This window comes from Eptatretus burgeri, chromosome 14 (assembly GCF_056783735.1).
Source record: "Eptatretus burgeri isolate ZD-2024b chromosome 14, Ebu_testis_v1, whole genome shotgun sequence".
Taxonomy (NCBI): domain Eukaryota; kingdom Metazoa; phylum Chordata; class Myxini; order Myxiniformes; family Myxinidae; genus Eptatretus; species Eptatretus burgeri.
Genome location: NC_140974.1, coordinates 40,762,034 through 40,780,361, shown reverse-complemented (window position 1 = coordinate 40,780,361; position 18,328 = coordinate 40,762,034). Strand labels below are relative to the sequence as shown.

Genomic DNA, 18,328 nt, shown 5'->3' with positions numbered 1-18,328 from the left:
AAGAAGTCTTTTCTTTCAAGCTTCTAGGTCTCACTATCTGCCATGACCTTTCCTGGGAAAGTCACATTTCCAACCTCGCCTCAAAAGCCAGTCGCCGACTGGGAATCCTCCGTCGTGCTAAGTCCTTCCTCGGCCCTCTTGAGCTCCTGACCACTTACAAAGCTTTTGTCCGTAGCCTGATGGAGTACTGCTCTCCCCTCTGGGCTGGTGCTCCTGCCTCCCACCTTTCTCGGCTTCACGCTGTCGAAACCAGGGCATTTAAGATCATCGGCATCTCCCGCAATGAAGCTGAGTCTTTGGGCCTCTCACTCAATCACCGCAGGTTGGTCGGTGGTCTTTCTGTCTTCTACCGACTCCTCTCCAGCCTTGCCCCCCTGCTCTCTCTGCGATTTGTCCTCACCACATTTCCACAGGGCGCTCAAGGTCCGCCAACAACCCCCTTCTGGTAAAACTACCAAAATCACGAATCACTGCTCATCTTCACTCTTTCATTCCTCTTTTTTTCCCGCCTTTGGAATAAACTTCCTCACTCTATTCTTTCCCATTCTTCCCTCCAGGCTTTCAAAACAGCTGTTCACCACCACCTCTTATCTTCCCCCATCCAAATCCTCGATCTTTTCTACCCCCGATAATCCACCCAAGCCCACTTCCTTCATTTCTCCTGCTTTCCTTCCTGAAAGTCCCTGAAATGTCCATCTTCTCTTCGCCATGTTCCCCGTCCCATCCCCATCCCTCTCCCTTCCACAGTTCACCTAATGTGTCTGTTCCCCACTGTTTTGTCCCTTCCACTCCCGCCCCTCTTGTCTCGTACCTCCTTGCTGTGAGTTGTGTGTTAGCTCTCATACGAGCCTCGACCAAGGTATACAAAAAAAAAGGTGTGTGAACCAGCGACTGAGCTGAAACACTGCCCGTGTACACAACAAAAATGCACATAACTCGAAATTGTGTGAATGTCAATATTTTAAACCTCCGCATGCACTGTCCCCAAGAGTTCTTCAATGCGGTACCATTCAGCCTGAAACGTGCCGTGGTTACGACGTTTACTCCACTCAGACGCAATCGTGCAACTTGCATTTGTACACAGAAAGATATAGATTACAGTATGGTGAAACTTTTGGACCCGACAGCTTATTCTCCCCATGTGTGTCATACCTGCCATTTTCCTCACCAGATTCCTTTTTATTTTTGCCAAACTTGTAATGTTACAAAACCTCTTTACTCTCCATTCATACTTTTTCTCTTTCAAAGTTGTTGATTTCTTAATCATTTTGGCCACCCCCAAATTTGTTTTTTTTTCCCATTTTGTACATGATAAAGTAAATTATCCCAAATGTCTCTTTTTGGAGTTTCTTTGGTTTGGAATTGCCTCGGTTAAAAAAAAAATGTGTGTGTGTGTTCTCCCCCGCCACCTCCCCCGCCACCTCCCCCGCCACCATACTTTATAATTGTCAATTTCTCAAGTTGCTAATTGAGGTTCCACCTTGGCCTCAATATGTTGTTATTTAAAATTTTTACCCTTTGATAGAACAACGTTTGTTGCGGTTGTTTTCAGTTGGCACAAATGGATGTGGTTTTGTTTGCAAATATGGATGTGGCATTTGTTGTTTTTTCTTATCTTGATGATATCTTTGGCCTCCATATGTGTGTGACAGGTTTGAGAGACTTGTACTCTGCCATGGAGCGCACGTCTGCATGCATCCCCCCTGTTGTGCTGTTACAGCTGCTCCACATGGCGTTCCCACAGTTTTCCGAGAAGAATGATCAGGGACAGTACATGCAGCAGGTATACGAGTTTGACAGGATCCGCATCTCAGAACAAAAGGCCATTTTCTATGACGTACTAATAGGAAGGGAAACCATTCCATCCTATCACTAATTCTCGATGAGCATATCCACGAGTATTTTGTATTAAGGCCTGGTTTCGCTACTCTTGATAACATTGTTGCTTTCACATACTTCTGCACTTTGAAGGGCACATGTTTAACTCTGCTTGCACATTTAATTAATAAGTCATCCTCAAGTCTTTGTGTAATGGTTGTTTAACTGCAGTTTTATTCTTTTGAGAATGTTGTGTATTTATTTATTTATTTATTGTACATATTTGCTGTTCAGGATGCCAACGAGTGCTGGGTGCAGCTTATGAGGATGCTGCAGCAGAAGTTGGAGCCTGTTGGGAATAATGAATCTCCAGGAGTAAGAATCTGTAATCATTATGACAATTGCTCCACACCGTAACGTGAACATTATTGTAATTGTAAAACGTTATTCCTATGTTGTGGTGAAAGTTAAATATTGGGCAGTTGATGTTTTTACCTCCACCACTGAAAGTGGACTGATGGTATGTATTCACCGCTGTTTATCTGTTTGTTTGTGAGCAGGATATCTCAAAAGGTTATTGACGGATTGGGACGGAACTTATTATTCAGGTTGGGTGTGTGACAAGGATGAATGATTTGATTTTGGTGAAGATCTGGATATGCAAATTTATTTTAATTTCTTAGTGATTCTTCACCATTTCGAGATGAGGCCAAAAATTATATATAGCACAATATTTCAAAACGTGGACAAGTTGTGACAAAACTTGGTGGATGAGTTGGGCAGGTGACTATAACAAGCCAGTTAGATTTTGGTGTGTGACAAGGACAAATGGTCCAGATGCAGATACTTCCTATCGGTGGCAAACAAAGCGTAAACTGTTCAGCCTCAACACTCGTGAAAGATAGTTGTCCTTTTATTTTATTTTAAAATGTACAGATGCCAACTCACTTTTGTTAGTGGTTGAATTCTGTTGTCTTCCGTCACTTGATTCACGTTGACTGTGCACATTGGTGTGTCCCTTGATGACTAATGTTGTGTGTGTTTTTCAGAACGATGCAGAGGGTGCTGTAGCAAAGAAGAGCTTCGTTGACCAATACTTTGGGATAGAGTTTGACACAGAGTATCCTTGCACTGACAAATGCGAACAATCGTGTTATACCGAGGTGCTCTGCAGCATCAGTCGTTCCTTCGTTGGCCTGTGACCGCGAAACGTCATTTGTTCCCGGCCCCTAACGCTGGTGCGGTTACCCAGCCAGGCTTTCTCTCGAAGGCTGGGATATGTTGGAGGCATTAGCAAGGTTATGTTGTATGGTAGTAGACTCGGGTTGTATTGTTTCCGAGACTCTCCACAAGTTTGGGTTCGTTGTTTTAAAAGGCCTGATTGTGTTCTGTTCAGCAGGTGCTCAACAGAGATCGTTTGAGATCTCATCTCGGTGTTGTGTTCATGTCTTGACTGTCCTCATTAATTACCTCTGCCACCGAAAGTGGAAAGAGATTATGTTTTCACCCCTGTCTGTCTGTCTGTCCCTCTGTCTCTCTGTTTGTCTGTGAGGAGGATATGTCAAAAAGTTGTGGATGGATTCAGATTAAACTTTGTGGACAGGTTGGGTGTGTGACAAGGACAAATAGTTTCGATTTTGGTGAATATCTGGATACGATAAAAAAAAAAAAAATGATTCCACAAGTGATTCTTCACCATTGAGAAATGGTGCCAAAATGTTATATAGCATGATGTTTCGAAATGTTGTGGACGAGGTATGACGAAGCTAGGTGTATGAGTTGGGTAGGTGACAAGAACAAGCTGATTAGATTTTGTTTCAGGTTTGGATACAGATCCAGCCTATTGGTGCGATACAAAACGTAAACTCTTCAGATTGGTGTAGGTATGCGTTATACCGAGTGCCGTTCTAGTAAATACTGTATATGTGACTTAGAAGAGCAAATTGGTTGTTGTGATCTCTATGAAGAAGATTTCAGACAGCACCATTGTTTTGAAGTTTTATGCAATTAGAGACGAGTACTAAGTAAGAGGTATAGTATAATTATCTTGGATTTTCTTGAAAGTCCTGATTCTTGTGATCCTTAACATAGTACCTACCGCATAGAATGAAATGTTCAGAGACTGCAGACGAAGATGTTGTAAAAGGTCATGAGACGCATCTTCAACTGAGCTGTTTCATCAACCAAGAGGTCAAGTACCTGTTCACAGGCCTCAGAGGGGTATGTTGATGCATGTTGTCACTTACCTTATCTTTTTTTTTCTTTTCTTTTTTTGTCTTTTATTTCCAATAATGTAAATAGCCTTTGCTTGATTCTGACTTTATTTTATTTATTTTATCCTCATAATTTCTTTGGACACATGAGGCCGCACCAAAATCTCACTATTTTCTTTCTATCCATCACATTGAAAACTATTAGCACTGCATGGACAGTCATCCTGGTTTTTTTGTTGTTTTTTTTTTAATGCCTTCGCTGTTGAAGTCACCGAAGGCATTATATTATCGTATTGTCTGGCCGTGATAGGTTTTCATTACCGTGATAACTTTGAACAGTTGAATATATTTAAATCAAACTTAGTACAAGTGTGTATAATGTAAAAATGAACTAATTAGCTTTTGAGGTCAAAGGTTAGAGGTCCCGTTAGGTAAAAATTCAGTTGCTGGAATAACTTGTGAACCAGTAATGGGATTTGACCAAACTTGATACTAGTATATATTATGATACAAAGATGAACTGATTAGATTTAGCATCAATAGGTCAAACGTCAGAGGTAATTTCAGATAAAACTGTTATCAAGGTAGGGATTTGTACGAAATTAAGTACATGTACCATGATGCATTTTGTTACGTGGAAAGGGAAAAAGGGGGGGGGGGGATCCATAGCTGCATTGTGGTAAATGTAGTATGGTCCATGTGTTCCGAGTAGGTTAGATTGCCATGTAATAGGGATCTGTTGGAGTAAGTCGTTTGTTACACCTAACACTGAGGAGGCAGCATATATTATAATTTATAAACAGGGTATAAAGATTAATTATGTGTATGCAAAACCTCTTGTTTTTGAGCATGGGTAGGTGTGGACTTCCCATTGTAGAGGTGAATGTGTCACAGGTATACAACGAGGCCGATTACGATCTCTTTCTGACTTGTTTGTGCCAACCATGGTGCTGACAGTGAACTGTGGAGCCCAGAAGAAAAGATGTGCACTTAATTAAATTGGGGCCACCCCCATGGGTGGCACCCGGGAGGATGACTCCTCCCAGGAGGAAGAAGAAAACTCGAGGCCACAAGGAGTCGAAAAGAAGTCGACTGTAGAGTTCACCATGAGAGGCTTGTGTAAGAGAGAAACAAGAGAGGCTTTTGTGAAAGGAGGACTGAGACCTCGCTTTCTTGGAGGAAGCCTCATGTGGAATCAACCAGTGATGATCCCAAGCTGGGATCACCCTGTTTTTGGAGGGCCTGGAGCAAGAAGATGCAGGGCAGACCAGGAAGCCTCTGTCTAAAAACAACAAAGGGGACCACGTGGCTTGATTGAAGGCTTACTCATCGCTGGCCCTGCTCGTTGCTGGGTCTCGTCTCCCTTCGGGTCTCTAAAGTGGCTGCATCGAGTCCTGTGTTCACCTGTGCATCGTAGAGACATAGGGAAGTCCCGCCTGCATTATTGTTTTGTTGTACGAGTGCGAAATGTGAAACCTAGTAAGCTAGGATTTGAGCTTTTATTCCTCCCCTTTGTATTTAAGTTTTCATATCGCCATTCCCCTCTTTGTGTCTTTTTGACTTGCTTGGTTTGTTCCATTTATTATAGTGTCTTGTCGACCCTCTTCCCTGTACTTTGCTTCACAAAATATATCCTTTAAAAGGTAAGAAAGCGTGTTTCAACCACCTGCTTTCTGTGTGTGTTTGCCATCGATTTTGGCTCATTTGGGGTTTCCTTGGCGAGCAGGAAAGTAATACTAAACGCAGTGCATTTAAAAAGACAGCTTTGAACATCCCTCGTAACGAAAGGTCCCGGCTCTAAGGAATTCCTATTAATGGATACTTGGACGCAGCAATGTGTACATATTAGATATTGAGGTCAAATGGTCTTGAGGTTTTAGGTCAACGTTAGAGTTAGCAAAGACTTGATGTGGGCGGAGGCATATCGGTCGACATCACGACGACCAAATAGTTATTTTTTTATTTTTTGCTTTTCTTCTTTTTTTCCCTCTCTTGGTGTCCAGAACATAACTTATTTTATCAAATGGCCTCTCATGTTTCTTTATTGCATGTCAAGCAACTTTCATGTTCTCTGTGATATATTTTTGTCCTGTCCTTGCTTCCTCATTTGAGATTCTTTCTTATGAGAAAACCTTTTATAATTCACCGACAACATCTCCGCTGCAATTCTCGACGTTTGCTCTGTCGTCTTTGCTTGTCTTCCAACACTCTGCGCCACACAAACGAATTGACTTTATTTCGGAATTGAGTGCTGGTTATTCCCATTTTGGTTGCTAACAATATGTTTTTGCTCATTGCTTCTTTGTTGAGAGCAATTTATGCTTCTCTTGCTTCATTGGAACTGGTCTCGATATCTTTCTCAGTTCCTGCATTTTTATCTAAGGTATTGTTCCTAAATTCACAAATACTTCTACATCTTCAATCTCATTTGCGTTCAAAAACAGATCTTCTAGATTGAGTTTCAGTATTAAATGCCATCAGTTTAGTTTTGGTAATATTAATTTTCAGGCCTACTTTTCTTGCCTTTCTTCCATAAACGTTCTGTCTTTTCTCAAATCTTTCCAAACATATTTGAGGTTCGCGTAAAATCATCGACATGCTCAAAATCCTCTCGAATGTTATTGGCCATCCATTCGATACCCATTTCGTTTCCTTCGATTGTCTTTTCCATTCGTCAATATGCTACTATATGGGGTTTGTGAGAGCGTCCATCCTTGATTCACATCTGTCTGCTGAAAGCAATGGTGATTTCATTGTGGTTGTTTGGAAAGTTTTTGAAGTGATCTTTTGTTGAATCACAGCTATTTGGGTTTCTGAGCCCTGTTTACGAACGTCGTTTAATCGAAAAGTTTTTATTGTGATATATGACAGTCACCTGAGCAGGCTTGTCAGGTATTGGTCATTGCAGCTTGACGTGTTAATGTGAGAAATTATTCATTCTGTCACAATGACCCAATAGTTCAGTGATAGAGCCTTTTCAGCATCAACAAGAGGTTATGGGTTGTCGTGGGTTATTCACATCAGCAGAGTATCTTTCCGCCCGATGGGCGATCTTGTTCCAAGCATGCAGCACGTTCTTCTGATGCATTTGGGCGGTGTATAGGAAAGTGAGAGCTCTGTATAGGAAAAATACATAACCTGGGTTATGTGCATGAAGCAAAAACATACCCACTGCTTATCATTCAAAACATCTCACTACACTGGAAAATGTGGATACAGGAATACTGTGCTATATATGGTGGAGACTTGCAACAACCTCCCCCACCTGGAGGCAGCGCTACACGATACACATTTATGTGGAAATTTTGCGTCCACCGGGAAAAATAAAAACACCCCTATACATTAATTGGGGTTATGCTGATCCTCTGTAGCAAGTCTGGATGCAATTGGGCCAGAACTATAGGAGGAGTAGCCCGACAAAGAAATCTACAAACAAACACCGGTCAGTAAATTATAGTAAGGATTCACTCCAAGTAAGGATTTGCTACCATTTGGTGAAATATATTGTGACGTCCACGGGACTTGAACAGTCCCGCCAACATAGAATGAGCCGAAATGATGGAGGCGGTTTATTTATTTACAACCCAAACATGGCGGTTCTAATCGCTCTACCGCAAACGGGACGAGGAAGGTGGCACGAGTCACTTTTCACTGAGTTGATGATGTTTATTTGTTTTTACTATTACCAGAAATAACAAGACTCGGCAAGAAGAGGGATCCGGGGCGATTCGACGGGATGGTGTGGGATCGGGCGTGGGGAAAAACACAGACAATTCCAATGAATATAGAGATCTCAAACCTTCTAAGGCGCCAAGCACACACACACACACACACACACACACACACACACACACACACACACACACACACACACACACACACACACACACACACACACACACACACACACACACACACACACACACACAACGTAGCTATTTCTGGTGGTCAGGCTGGACCGTGGTGTGGACGCAACTGTCCCTGGATCGGCGTCGGACGAGCTGGCCTTGCTCTCGTCAGGGGGGCAGGAGAAACCGTGGTGCTGTCGACCTCCTGGTCTTGGCCCAAGTCCGCTCACAGCCGCCAGGGAACCAGTTCTGGCGCCAAGTTGCGAGCAGGAGAGGGAGGCAGGTCGGCCCGGCGTTCGACCCCGTACTCCGAGTCAGCAGAACCCCAGAGCCAACCAAGGTGAGGCACGAGGATCAGCAAGGCTCCAAGACACGATCAAGAACACGATCTAATCAGCACGACAACAAGGATGTTCCCCGCGCAACAGCCTCTACACCAAAAAAACACGATCGTTTTTGTCCCGATCTTCTTCCTCTTCCTTTTCGACCCCGAACAGAACCTTTTTATCCTCCTGTCCTCGTCACTTCCAATCGAGCCGTTTATTGGCCCACCGCCGTCGCCTTCTGCCAATCGTGATCACGGGGCGGAGCCATCCGCTGCACTGTCCTGTGACGTCACGGCCAGTCTCCAGAGAATACCAAAAGGGGTTTACGCAGACACACTTACCCTATCCCGTGTCCCTATCTAATTACGTGACAATTATCATTCCCCCCCTTGAAGAGATGAACATTTACTAGACAACTTATCACCACTGAATTGCTACTTATTACATCGAGATCCTGGTAAACTCGAACAGCATGGCATACCTAATTAAACATCCTAATTACCCTTTGAATGCATACCCCCCCTCAAACGTAACAATATATTGTTGTGATTCTGCAAAGCCGGCAACCAACATATAGAAGTTCTGAGACAGTTATTTCATTAGTATTCATTCAGTTATCCATTCCATTGTGTCTTGTGGGGATGTGGGTCAAGATGCGTTGTGTATGGCTTTTAGTTGGGTCTTTAATTCCATTGGGTATTTTTTTCATGTATTTTCTTTTACTTTATTTCACGCAAGCATGCACGCCACAGACTGAACGTTGCTGTTACTCGAAGCCTCGTTGGCAGACGCCCTATCCCTGTTCAAACTGTGCCATTCTTCAATGGGCGTTTCACCTCAGACCCTTACCGTGCTCACCACGATGCTACGACCTTCATATATATATATATATATATATATATATATATATATATATATATATATATATATATATATATATATATATATATATATATATATATATATTGTTGCGAATTCGCGGCCACGTAACTCGAATCGCGGCTCGTCGCCCACCGGATGGACAATTCCGTCGTGACCCTCTCGGACTAACGCCGGGAACTAGTCATGGGTGGGCCTTTCGGCATCACCACGATCGTGCCAATCGGCCCCCCGCGTGGGATAAGGTTGTTCGCCAAATTCGACCGACCTAAGTACCCACACGGAGGGTAGACCGGGCGATCGCACCTCGCCGCAGGTCGACTTCGGACACGGGCCACTTTAAGCGACCCGTTCCGTACTATCGGGATAACCGAGCGGTGTTATCGTCAACCTCGACGGTTCCGATTAATTATTGGGCGTATTTAGCCCACGACCAACCCTTTACGTGAAGTAAGATGGAGATTCAATTAAAGAAAAGACGAAGCGAAACGGGAAAAACAGTTCAACATAATTCACATTTATTCCGTGGCAAACGGAAAGCACACATATACAATTACAATTATGCACCAAAAGCAAATGCAACAAAAGAAACACAATGCAGATCTACTACCGACTACACGAGCACACGGCAACACTTACACAGTTTTACTTTACAGACTGTGCCGACAACACATATACTCAAAAGCAAAAGAAAAAGGGGCCACCCTCAACTACAAGGGGGCAGACGTGGTCTGTGGGCGCGAGACCGGGCAGAGCCTACCCGTCTTGTGATTAGCCGCAAAATGGCGGCGGCGCCCCGACTCCGCGCTCCTCCGCGGGCCTCGCTGGCACTGCCTGGAATGGGGTGGGAACGGGGCCCCCTTTTCGCACTATCTCAGCGCGGGGGGGGGGAAACAGGGGAGGGGTTGTTGATGCTCTGGGGAAAGAGGATAGCTGGCTTGCTTGGTTCCCGCGACGAGCGACTCCACTGCGCCCTCGACCGCGTTCCCGGCTTCTCCTCTCTGCAGCTCCCCGACAGACTCCGAACCCCGACAGACCGACTCTCCTCCAGACCTGTCTTGACTGCTGCTGCTACACTTCGCCGCCGCCACAACTCGCCCGAGCCCGAAACAGAAACTCTCTACTGACTCAATTCGCCCCGCGCTCGGCACTTTATAGTGCGACAGGAGAACCCATATGCAGATTTTCGGATCAGGATGGGCTCGGGGGCGGAGCCACGCTCGCCCATTGGACGGAGGAAAAGTGGGCATGAATCATTCCTGATCCGCGAATCTGCATATAGCGATTCTACTCCGACGCGCCTGGAGGCGGGGCCAAATTTCCCCGCGCTTAATGATTGGACGGATCGGAAGTGGGCGTGAATCATTCCTGATCCGACTTCCCCTCGGAAAGGCCGCTTTTTGTACCCGCGGCTCAGCGCGCGCCCCGAACGAGGCCAGGACAGCCTGACGCTCGGCGTTCACAAGCGGCGCGGGAATGGCCGCAGAAGGAGGAGAGGTGAAGGTGGTGGAGGGTTTATTGTGGCAGTGATGGCCATGGCAACGCTTGGAATGGCGGTGATGCGATGGTTGCGAGAGCGAGTTGTGAAGGTAAAGGCCGTGGCTGTTGGCGTTGTTGTTGTTGTGAAGCGGCGTTGCGGTTGGTGGTTGTTGTGTAATGGCGGTTGAGACGTGGTTGGTTCAAAATAAAGATAGAACAGAAAAACGGCTATCTTAAAGGGTCGCAGCCCGAATGAATGACATTTATTCCCTCTAAACAACAGGTTTGGGGCTAACTACACATGTACTTACAGAGATACCTCACCTACGGGACCTGAATGGTGGTTTGCGAATTTTCTCAACCACAACACTACCCCCTCCCCTTTTTACAGACTCGTCCCGAGTCGTCAAATTTTCGTGTGCCATCATGTGTAGTTCTCGCCTAGTACGTTTTGCCTACGGATCCCTGAGTGCGACATTCATGGTATTCGTGTCCCCAAAATAAATAACCTGAGGGCTGAGTAACTACCAAAACAAACCCACTCACACGGACGACTTAAATAAAATTGCCGGCGCTAAGACAGACATGCCGGGGGCGCACTCATATTTACAGTACATCTTAACCTTAACTTACAAATTTTACACTAAACCATGGCCCAGGATCAATGAACTCTGCAAAAAGAAAGCAGTTAACAGGGAGCCAGGCTGCTCGCATGCAGTCCAAGGCCTTCCCTTTTTAACTGAACGCAGTGAACCACAACGGTGCATGGGCTTCACAAACGCAGTCCCCGTGCCAGCTCAAGTGGCACACGCAATGAACACAACGGATGGATGGATGGACACAAACACTGTGCACGGGCCGCCACTGCAGGCCCGTGTTGTAGCTGCCAACAGGGCAGTTCTTGCAGCTTGCAAACTGTTGCTTTGATCCTGGCACACATGGAAATGAACAGGGGGGGGGGGGCAAAGCAAAATTGAATGGGCCTGGTGAACATGGGCAGTGGGCATGGCATGGCAAAGGTGAGCAGGCAACCACAGCCTGCAGAACAAGGCCATTGCAGGCAAACACAGCCGGCAGATGAACTGGCCGGCACAGGCCTTGAAGTAAACAGCTGCTGACGATCCAGCCGGCACAGGCCTTGCAGCAACGCAGCCAGCAGATGAAGCTGGCCAGCCTTTGCGGTTCAGTGGAGGTTGGTGGAGGGAGTGCGGTGGTGCTGGCCACTCAGAAGGCGGGCTCGGACCTACCCTACAGTCTCCCTCCCACCTATCGCCTTTGCCTGTCACTGTCCATACCCACTCCCTTAAGTTGTCCAAAACCAATTTAGCCCCAACTTATTTTTTTGTTGTCTTTATTTTTACTTCCCCACTATAATTCGTCCCCTAACCCCCTTTATCGTCCTTGTTCGGTTAACCTATCCTGTCACCTAGCCTACTCCCAACCCCTACGTTCCCTTCCCGGAGGGGAATAAGGGAGAGCTAGCGTCCTGTGTCGAGGCCCAACGAAGCCTCACGATGGTCTCCCCAGACTTCAGCGATCTATTACACAAAGTGGGTCCAGCTGCCCACAACGAGAGCGAAGGGATGGATGGTGCGGAGGGGTACATCTCCTAATCTACCCTAACCATTTAACTGTTAAACTACCCCGGGGCTTTCAACAAGCGCTTCTCGCTGAAACTATTGGTTCTAACAACCCAGATTCCCGTCGCCTGTGTTGGTGTCCTTACAATTTCGGGCCTCGCCCCCCAATTTTCTTCCCGTGCCCTCACACGGTCTCATGGCTGGGACGCGTGGCTCCCCTTGGCAGGCACTACCCTCTGCCGAATACCCTACGATGGCACCCCCGGGCACTACACTGCCTCCGAGCCTACCAGCTCCCTAAACACCGGGGAGTGCCCCCCATGGCACCTCCCCTGAAACGCACACGTGGCAGGCTGGCTTCCCGGGCCCCTTTCCGAGGGTCACCCATGCCCACAACACTGCCCACGCGGCTAATGGCGCCCTGGGCCCCCGCACCAAGCGGGCACACCCGTGCCCACTAAGCTATCCCGGCCCCCCATGGGCCCTTGGCCTACCACGGCCGACTAGCCTGGTGCCCGGGGTACCCACTCAGCGATACTCACCTTTCGCAGCCACGCTCCCAGCCTGTCAACAGGGCTCCTGCACCCCTCCAAACGGGTTTCGAGCCTACTTTCCCACCAACAACAAAGCGACTTCCATTTTTGTTAATTTGACTAACCCCCTAACTCACTCTACACTGACCCCGGGGTCCCTTGGGCGGGAGTCACTCCTCCCCCCAATCACTCATCGCACCATGCATTCCACATTCGCTCCATACACACAGACCCGCTGGCCTCACTCACTCACCAAGCACATGCTTACACCTCACTCACCAACTCTTCAGCACACACACCGCTGAATTCTGCCATCCTTCTCACTACATCCCCTAACTAACTCGTGCTCCCACGTCGTCCCTTAAACTACAGCACGTTCCTTTTAATCTACGTAGCTAAACTACGTCCCCTCTACACATTCACAAGTCTGTCCATGTCCTCAGATGTCCCAAAAATCACTTTCCCAACCTAAATCTCGCTACAATCCCTCTACCTAATCCATTCCACGGGCCCCATGAGGACTTACCCCTGCCCCATGGAGCCGGTCTAGCTAAGCTAACCCTTCCCCCAAACTAGTTTCATCCTGTGCCCAGGTAAGGGGGTCTTCCACCCCTTGCCCGGGAATCCTGTGCACCCGAAAGTGAGGCTTGCTTTTTTGTTTTTTTTTTAAATTGCACAGTACCAGCGCGGCAACTCACAGCTTGCGCACTTTGCACCTGCTCGTGACGTCATGCAGCTGCACGTGTACCTCGTCCCTCCTTAGACGGTACCATCCGGCAGGGATACCCCTCCTGCCGGATTCCAACCCCACGTGCAGCCATGACGTCACCGTGCGCATAAAAAAAAACACAAGCCCCACGTCTCGAGGGGTTCCCCACGCGAACACATGTGCTTTGCCCATTGGAGCTTAACACACACACCCGCGTGGAGAACCCGTCCGGTCCAAATTCGTAATCCTGCCTAAACTTTGTCCGTCCGCGGGATCGGCAAATCCACCGCGTGCGTTTCCGGACCGGGACTTCACTCCCGCAAGCGAGCACGTGGGGGCCTCGTGCGTTGCACAGCACGGACCTCGCGCTCGCTGCTGGGTGAACCCGGCACGGTGCGCAAAACATCTACAGCCGCTACTCGGCTTTTGTCCCTCACATGTCGCCGTCGTTGTCGCCATTCGACACACGCACACCTGCGTGTCACGACACTCGCACACCATTCCATTACACTCACATTCACACCGGGAGACGCGGCTGCATGCTCACACATGCTCACCGACATCTCCCTCACACACAGCAACCTTGCACATGCAGTCTCTCTCACACTCGGCCGCTCACTCACTCGTGCCATTTCCCTCACACAAACCATACCACTCACACACGCGGGGGCACTCGCCCGCGGTGTCTCACTCACACACGGCGTGCTGGGGAGCCCGCCCTTCTGCACACTTACCACCCCATCACTCGCACACGGGGTCGCTTCCACACACGGGGACGCACTCACACGTTGCACCACACACACCGGGACAATCACACTCGGGATTCATGTCCCCACAAAGGTCTCCGGGGCCTCTATACCCCCCAAGCTCTCCGTGCACCTGTCCACAGCACTCCTCCCCTCGACCTCGCAAAGCACGACCGATCCCACCTGGTCGTGACTCGCCTCAAGGGGACATACTCCCTCCCCTTGTTCCTGGAGGAGGCCATCCCGCTGCTCGCACTGGGTCCCGACACGCTCTGCGAGCTCACCCTCATCGTCCTCCACTAACTCTGTGTGTGTGTGTTCGTCTCTAACCCTGTCTTCATCGTGTAGTCTTCCCTCTATCGTTCCCATCTCCCGTGTCTCTGTTATTTCTTTCAATACCTGCGTCTCCGTCAATCCCGTCACGTCGTCCATTACCCCCATTTCTTCCTCGCTTTTCGTCTCTGCTGTTTCCTCTTTTGTCTTTTTCGTCTCCATGATTAATTCTGCCGTTGTCTCTATTATCATTTCCGTCTCTTCCCTTGTTATCTTCCTCGTGCACGTCTCCATCACCCCAATTAGTTTTTCCCTCTCGGTCACCGTCACGACCCTCGCCCAACACGTTCCCCGAATTATTTTCTCCTTACCCGCCTCCACCGCGGGCCCGACAGCCGTTGCACCCCCTCCCAGCTCGTTCGCTCCCGCACGTGGCGTCGCCATTTTGAGCTCTGCGGTTACTGCCTTCATGCCCGCCTGCAGGCTTCGGCCCATGTTCTGCATCTCACCCCGCATTTCTCTCATTTCTTCCTTCATTTTGAGTGCGTTTGTTTCCATATTCGCCTTCACTTCGTTCATTTGCTTGTTCATGCCTTTTTTTTCGTTTGTGTTTGTATCCATTTTCGTTTTCACTTCGTTCATTTGCTTGTTCATGTTCGCATTCATTTGTTGCGCATCCGCATTCATCTTTGCCAGCATGGCGAATAGCTGGGTCATGTCGGGTGCGCTTGGGTGAGCCGTTTCGGCAGGGATCGGGGAAGGGTTTTGGTGGAGAGGGGGAGGGGAGGTGTCATACACCGCGGCCGCCGCCGCACCTATTTCGGGCTCTGGGTTCAGTTGGGCGAGTTCGTCCTGTACAACCAACATTTCCTGCTCGGGGTTTTCATCCTGGACCATGGATTCTACACATTCTAAATCCATTTCTAATACCCCCGGCTCCCGCTCGCCTTGAGACGCCATCTTATTTCTCGTAAAGGGTTAATTTGAATCGCTCGTAATTTGGAGGGAATCGGGGGTCGCTCCTCTCACCCCTGGACCGATTCCCGTGAATTTAGCTGGAGACAGGAGAGCCCGTTTTCCCGCTCTCAGACACCAGTGCCGCGAGGAGGGGGATGAGTTTGTGTCCCACGACCTGACACCAGTGTTGCGAATTCGCGCCCGCCGGCGTGCGAGCGGCCACGTAACTCGAATCGCGGCTCGTCGCCCACCGGACGGACAATTCCGTCGTGACCCTCTCGGACTAACGCCAGGAACTAGTCACGGGTGGGCCTTTCGGCCTCACCACGATCGTGCCAATCGGCCCCCCGCGTGGGATAGGGTTGTTCGCCAAATTCGACCTACCTAAGTACCCACACGGAGGGTAGACCGGGCGATCGCACCTCGCCGCAGGTCGACTTTGGACACGGGCCACTTTAAGCGACCGTTCCGTACTATCGGGATAACCGAGCGGTGTTATCGTCAACCTCGACGGTTCCGATTAATTATTGGGCGTATTTAGCCCACGACCAACCCTTTACATGAAGTAAGATGGAGATTCAATTAAAGAAAAGACGAAGCGAAACGGGAAAAACAGTTCAACATAATTCACATTTATTCCGCGGCAAACGGAAAGCACACATATACAATTACAACAATTATGCACCAAAAGCAATTGCAACAAAAGAAACACAATGCAGATCTACTACCGAGCACACGGCAACACTTACACGGTTTTACTTTACAGACGGCGCCGACAACACATATACTCAAAAGCAAAAGAATAAGGGGCCACCCTCAACTACAAGGGGGCAGACGTGGTCTGTGGGCGCGAGACCAGGCAGAGCCTACCCGTCTTGTGATGAGCCGCAAAATGGCGGCGGCGCCCCGACTCCGCGGGCCTCGCTGGCACTGCCTGGAATGGGGTGGGAACGGGGCCCCCTTTTCGCACTATCTCAGCGCGGGGGGGAAACGGGGGGGGGGGTTGTTGATGCTCTGGGGAAAGAGGATAGCTGGCTTGCTTGGGTCCCGCGACGAGCGACTCCACTACGCCCTCGACCGCGTTCCTGGCTTCTCCTCTCTGCAGCTCCCCGACAGACCGACTCTCCTCCAGACCCGTCTTGACTGCTGCTGCCACACTTCGCCGCCGCCACAACTCGCCCGAGCCCGAAACAGAAACTCTCTACTGACTCAATTCGCCCCGCGCTCGGCGCTTTATAGTGCGACAGGAGAACCCATATGCAGATTTTCGGATCAGGATGGGCTCTGGGGCGGAGCCACGCTCGCCCATTGGACGGAGGAAAAGTGGGCGTGAATCATTCCTGATCCGACTTCCCCTTGGAAAGGCCGCTCTTTGTACCCGCGGCTCAGCGCGCGCCCCGCACGAGTCCAGGACAGCCTGACGCTCGGCGTTCACAAGCGGCGCGGGAATGGCCGCAGAAGGAGGAGAGGTGAAGGTGGTGGAGGGTTTATTGTGGCGGTGATGGCCATGGCAATGCTTGGAATGGCGGTGATGCGATGGTTGCGAGAGCGAGTTGTGAAGGTAAAGGCCGTGGCTGTTGGCGTTGTTGCGGTTGGTGGTTGTTGTGTGATGGCGGTTGAGACGTGGTTGGTTCAAAATAAAGATAGAACAGAAAAACGGCTATCTTAAAGGGTCGCAGCCCGAATGAATGACATTTAATCCCTCTAAACAACGGGTTTGGGGCTAACTACACATGTACTTACAGAGATACCTCACCTACGGGACCTGAATGGTGGTTTGCGAATTTCCTCAACCACAACAATATATGTATGTATGTATATATATATATATATGTATATATATATATATATATATATATATATATATATATATACACACACACACACACACACACACACACACACACACACACACACACACACACACACACACACACACACACACACACACACACACACACACACACACACACACACCACCACAGCGCCTCCTAAAGATCCCCACAGTAACTTACGCTCGACCTCTTCACCACAACTACTTGAGCCTCCTCACAACAACTGCTCCCAACGCTTCAACATCCTTACCTCGAATACCATAGCGCTTCATCCTCCTCACCACAACCGCGATGAGGTACCGCGACCACAGTTGGTATCCCAGACGCTCACTGCTGTCTTTTGAGATCCTGGGGAATGGAGGACATTACGGATGCCTACGAGTCAGAACTTATTGGCGTGTAGCTCGAAGTGCAAGTATGTACTGTGGTCCGTTCAACATAGTCTCGGTAGCCCTGGCACTCCGCTATATAGTGACCCTCATTTTTCGGCCCAGCGCACATTCATGGCTTGAGAGTGCTCCCAAAAATCCTGTGCCCCATGTTGATCCCGGAGTTCCGTTGTGTGGCCGAGTTTGGGAGAAAATGAGGCCATTTTTGGCCGCGGAGTCTGGCGGCGCTACTTCTTGGCGAGGCATCTGCTCGCCAATCGGAGTGTTTGGATACGCCTACTGGGCATTTTGATCCGATTTTTGACTCCCTCCTTTGGCCAGGCTCAATAAAATAGCTGCAGAGGAGCCGACAGAGGTAGTTGCTGGGTCATCGCCAAGTCATCCGTGCTCTGCTTCAGCTTCATTAGCATTTACATTTACAGACTCTCACACACCATGTTAAGCTATTATCTCTCATCTTCTGTCTCATCTGCTGTAGACGCACAAACAAAAAGAGCAACTGCAGGCACGCACTCCTTCACTCTTCCTCTTCTGCGTTACATTTGCACCTGATTTGCACCTCCCACTCACGCACCATCGATCCCCCAGTTTTCTTCCCTCCTCCCCCCCCCCCTCCTAAGTGACTGGGAAGCGCAGGCCCATCGGCTGCACCAGTACAGGTATTGAAAGAAGTCATAAACATAAACGCCTCAACTGCCTCTCATCTTTCTTGCTCTCCCATTTCCTCGGGTGTGTGTCTGATG

At 48.8% G+C, this 18,328-nt stretch overlaps 1 protein-coding gene across 3 annotated transcripts in view; it reads left to right on the top strand.

Annotated features, from left to right (window-relative positions):
• Positions 1-18,328, top strand: part of LOC147013023 (ubiquitin carboxyl-terminal hydrolase 14-like) — a 61,356-nt gene that overhangs the window by 15,789 nt on the left and 27,239 nt on the right. For all 3 annotated transcript variants that reach the window (XM_085854470.1, XM_085854469.1, XM_085854471.1), the window contains exons 7-10: positions 1,653-1,783; positions 2,113-2,193; positions 2,868-2,938; positions 3,924-4,038. In XM_085854470.1, the coding sequence (XP_085710596.1) occupies positions 1,653-1,783; positions 2,113-2,193; positions 2,868-2,938; positions 3,924-4,038 (398 nt within the window). The remainder of the gene's footprint in view (positions 1-1,652; positions 1,784-2,112; positions 2,194-2,867; positions 2,939-3,923; positions 4,039-18,328) is intronic.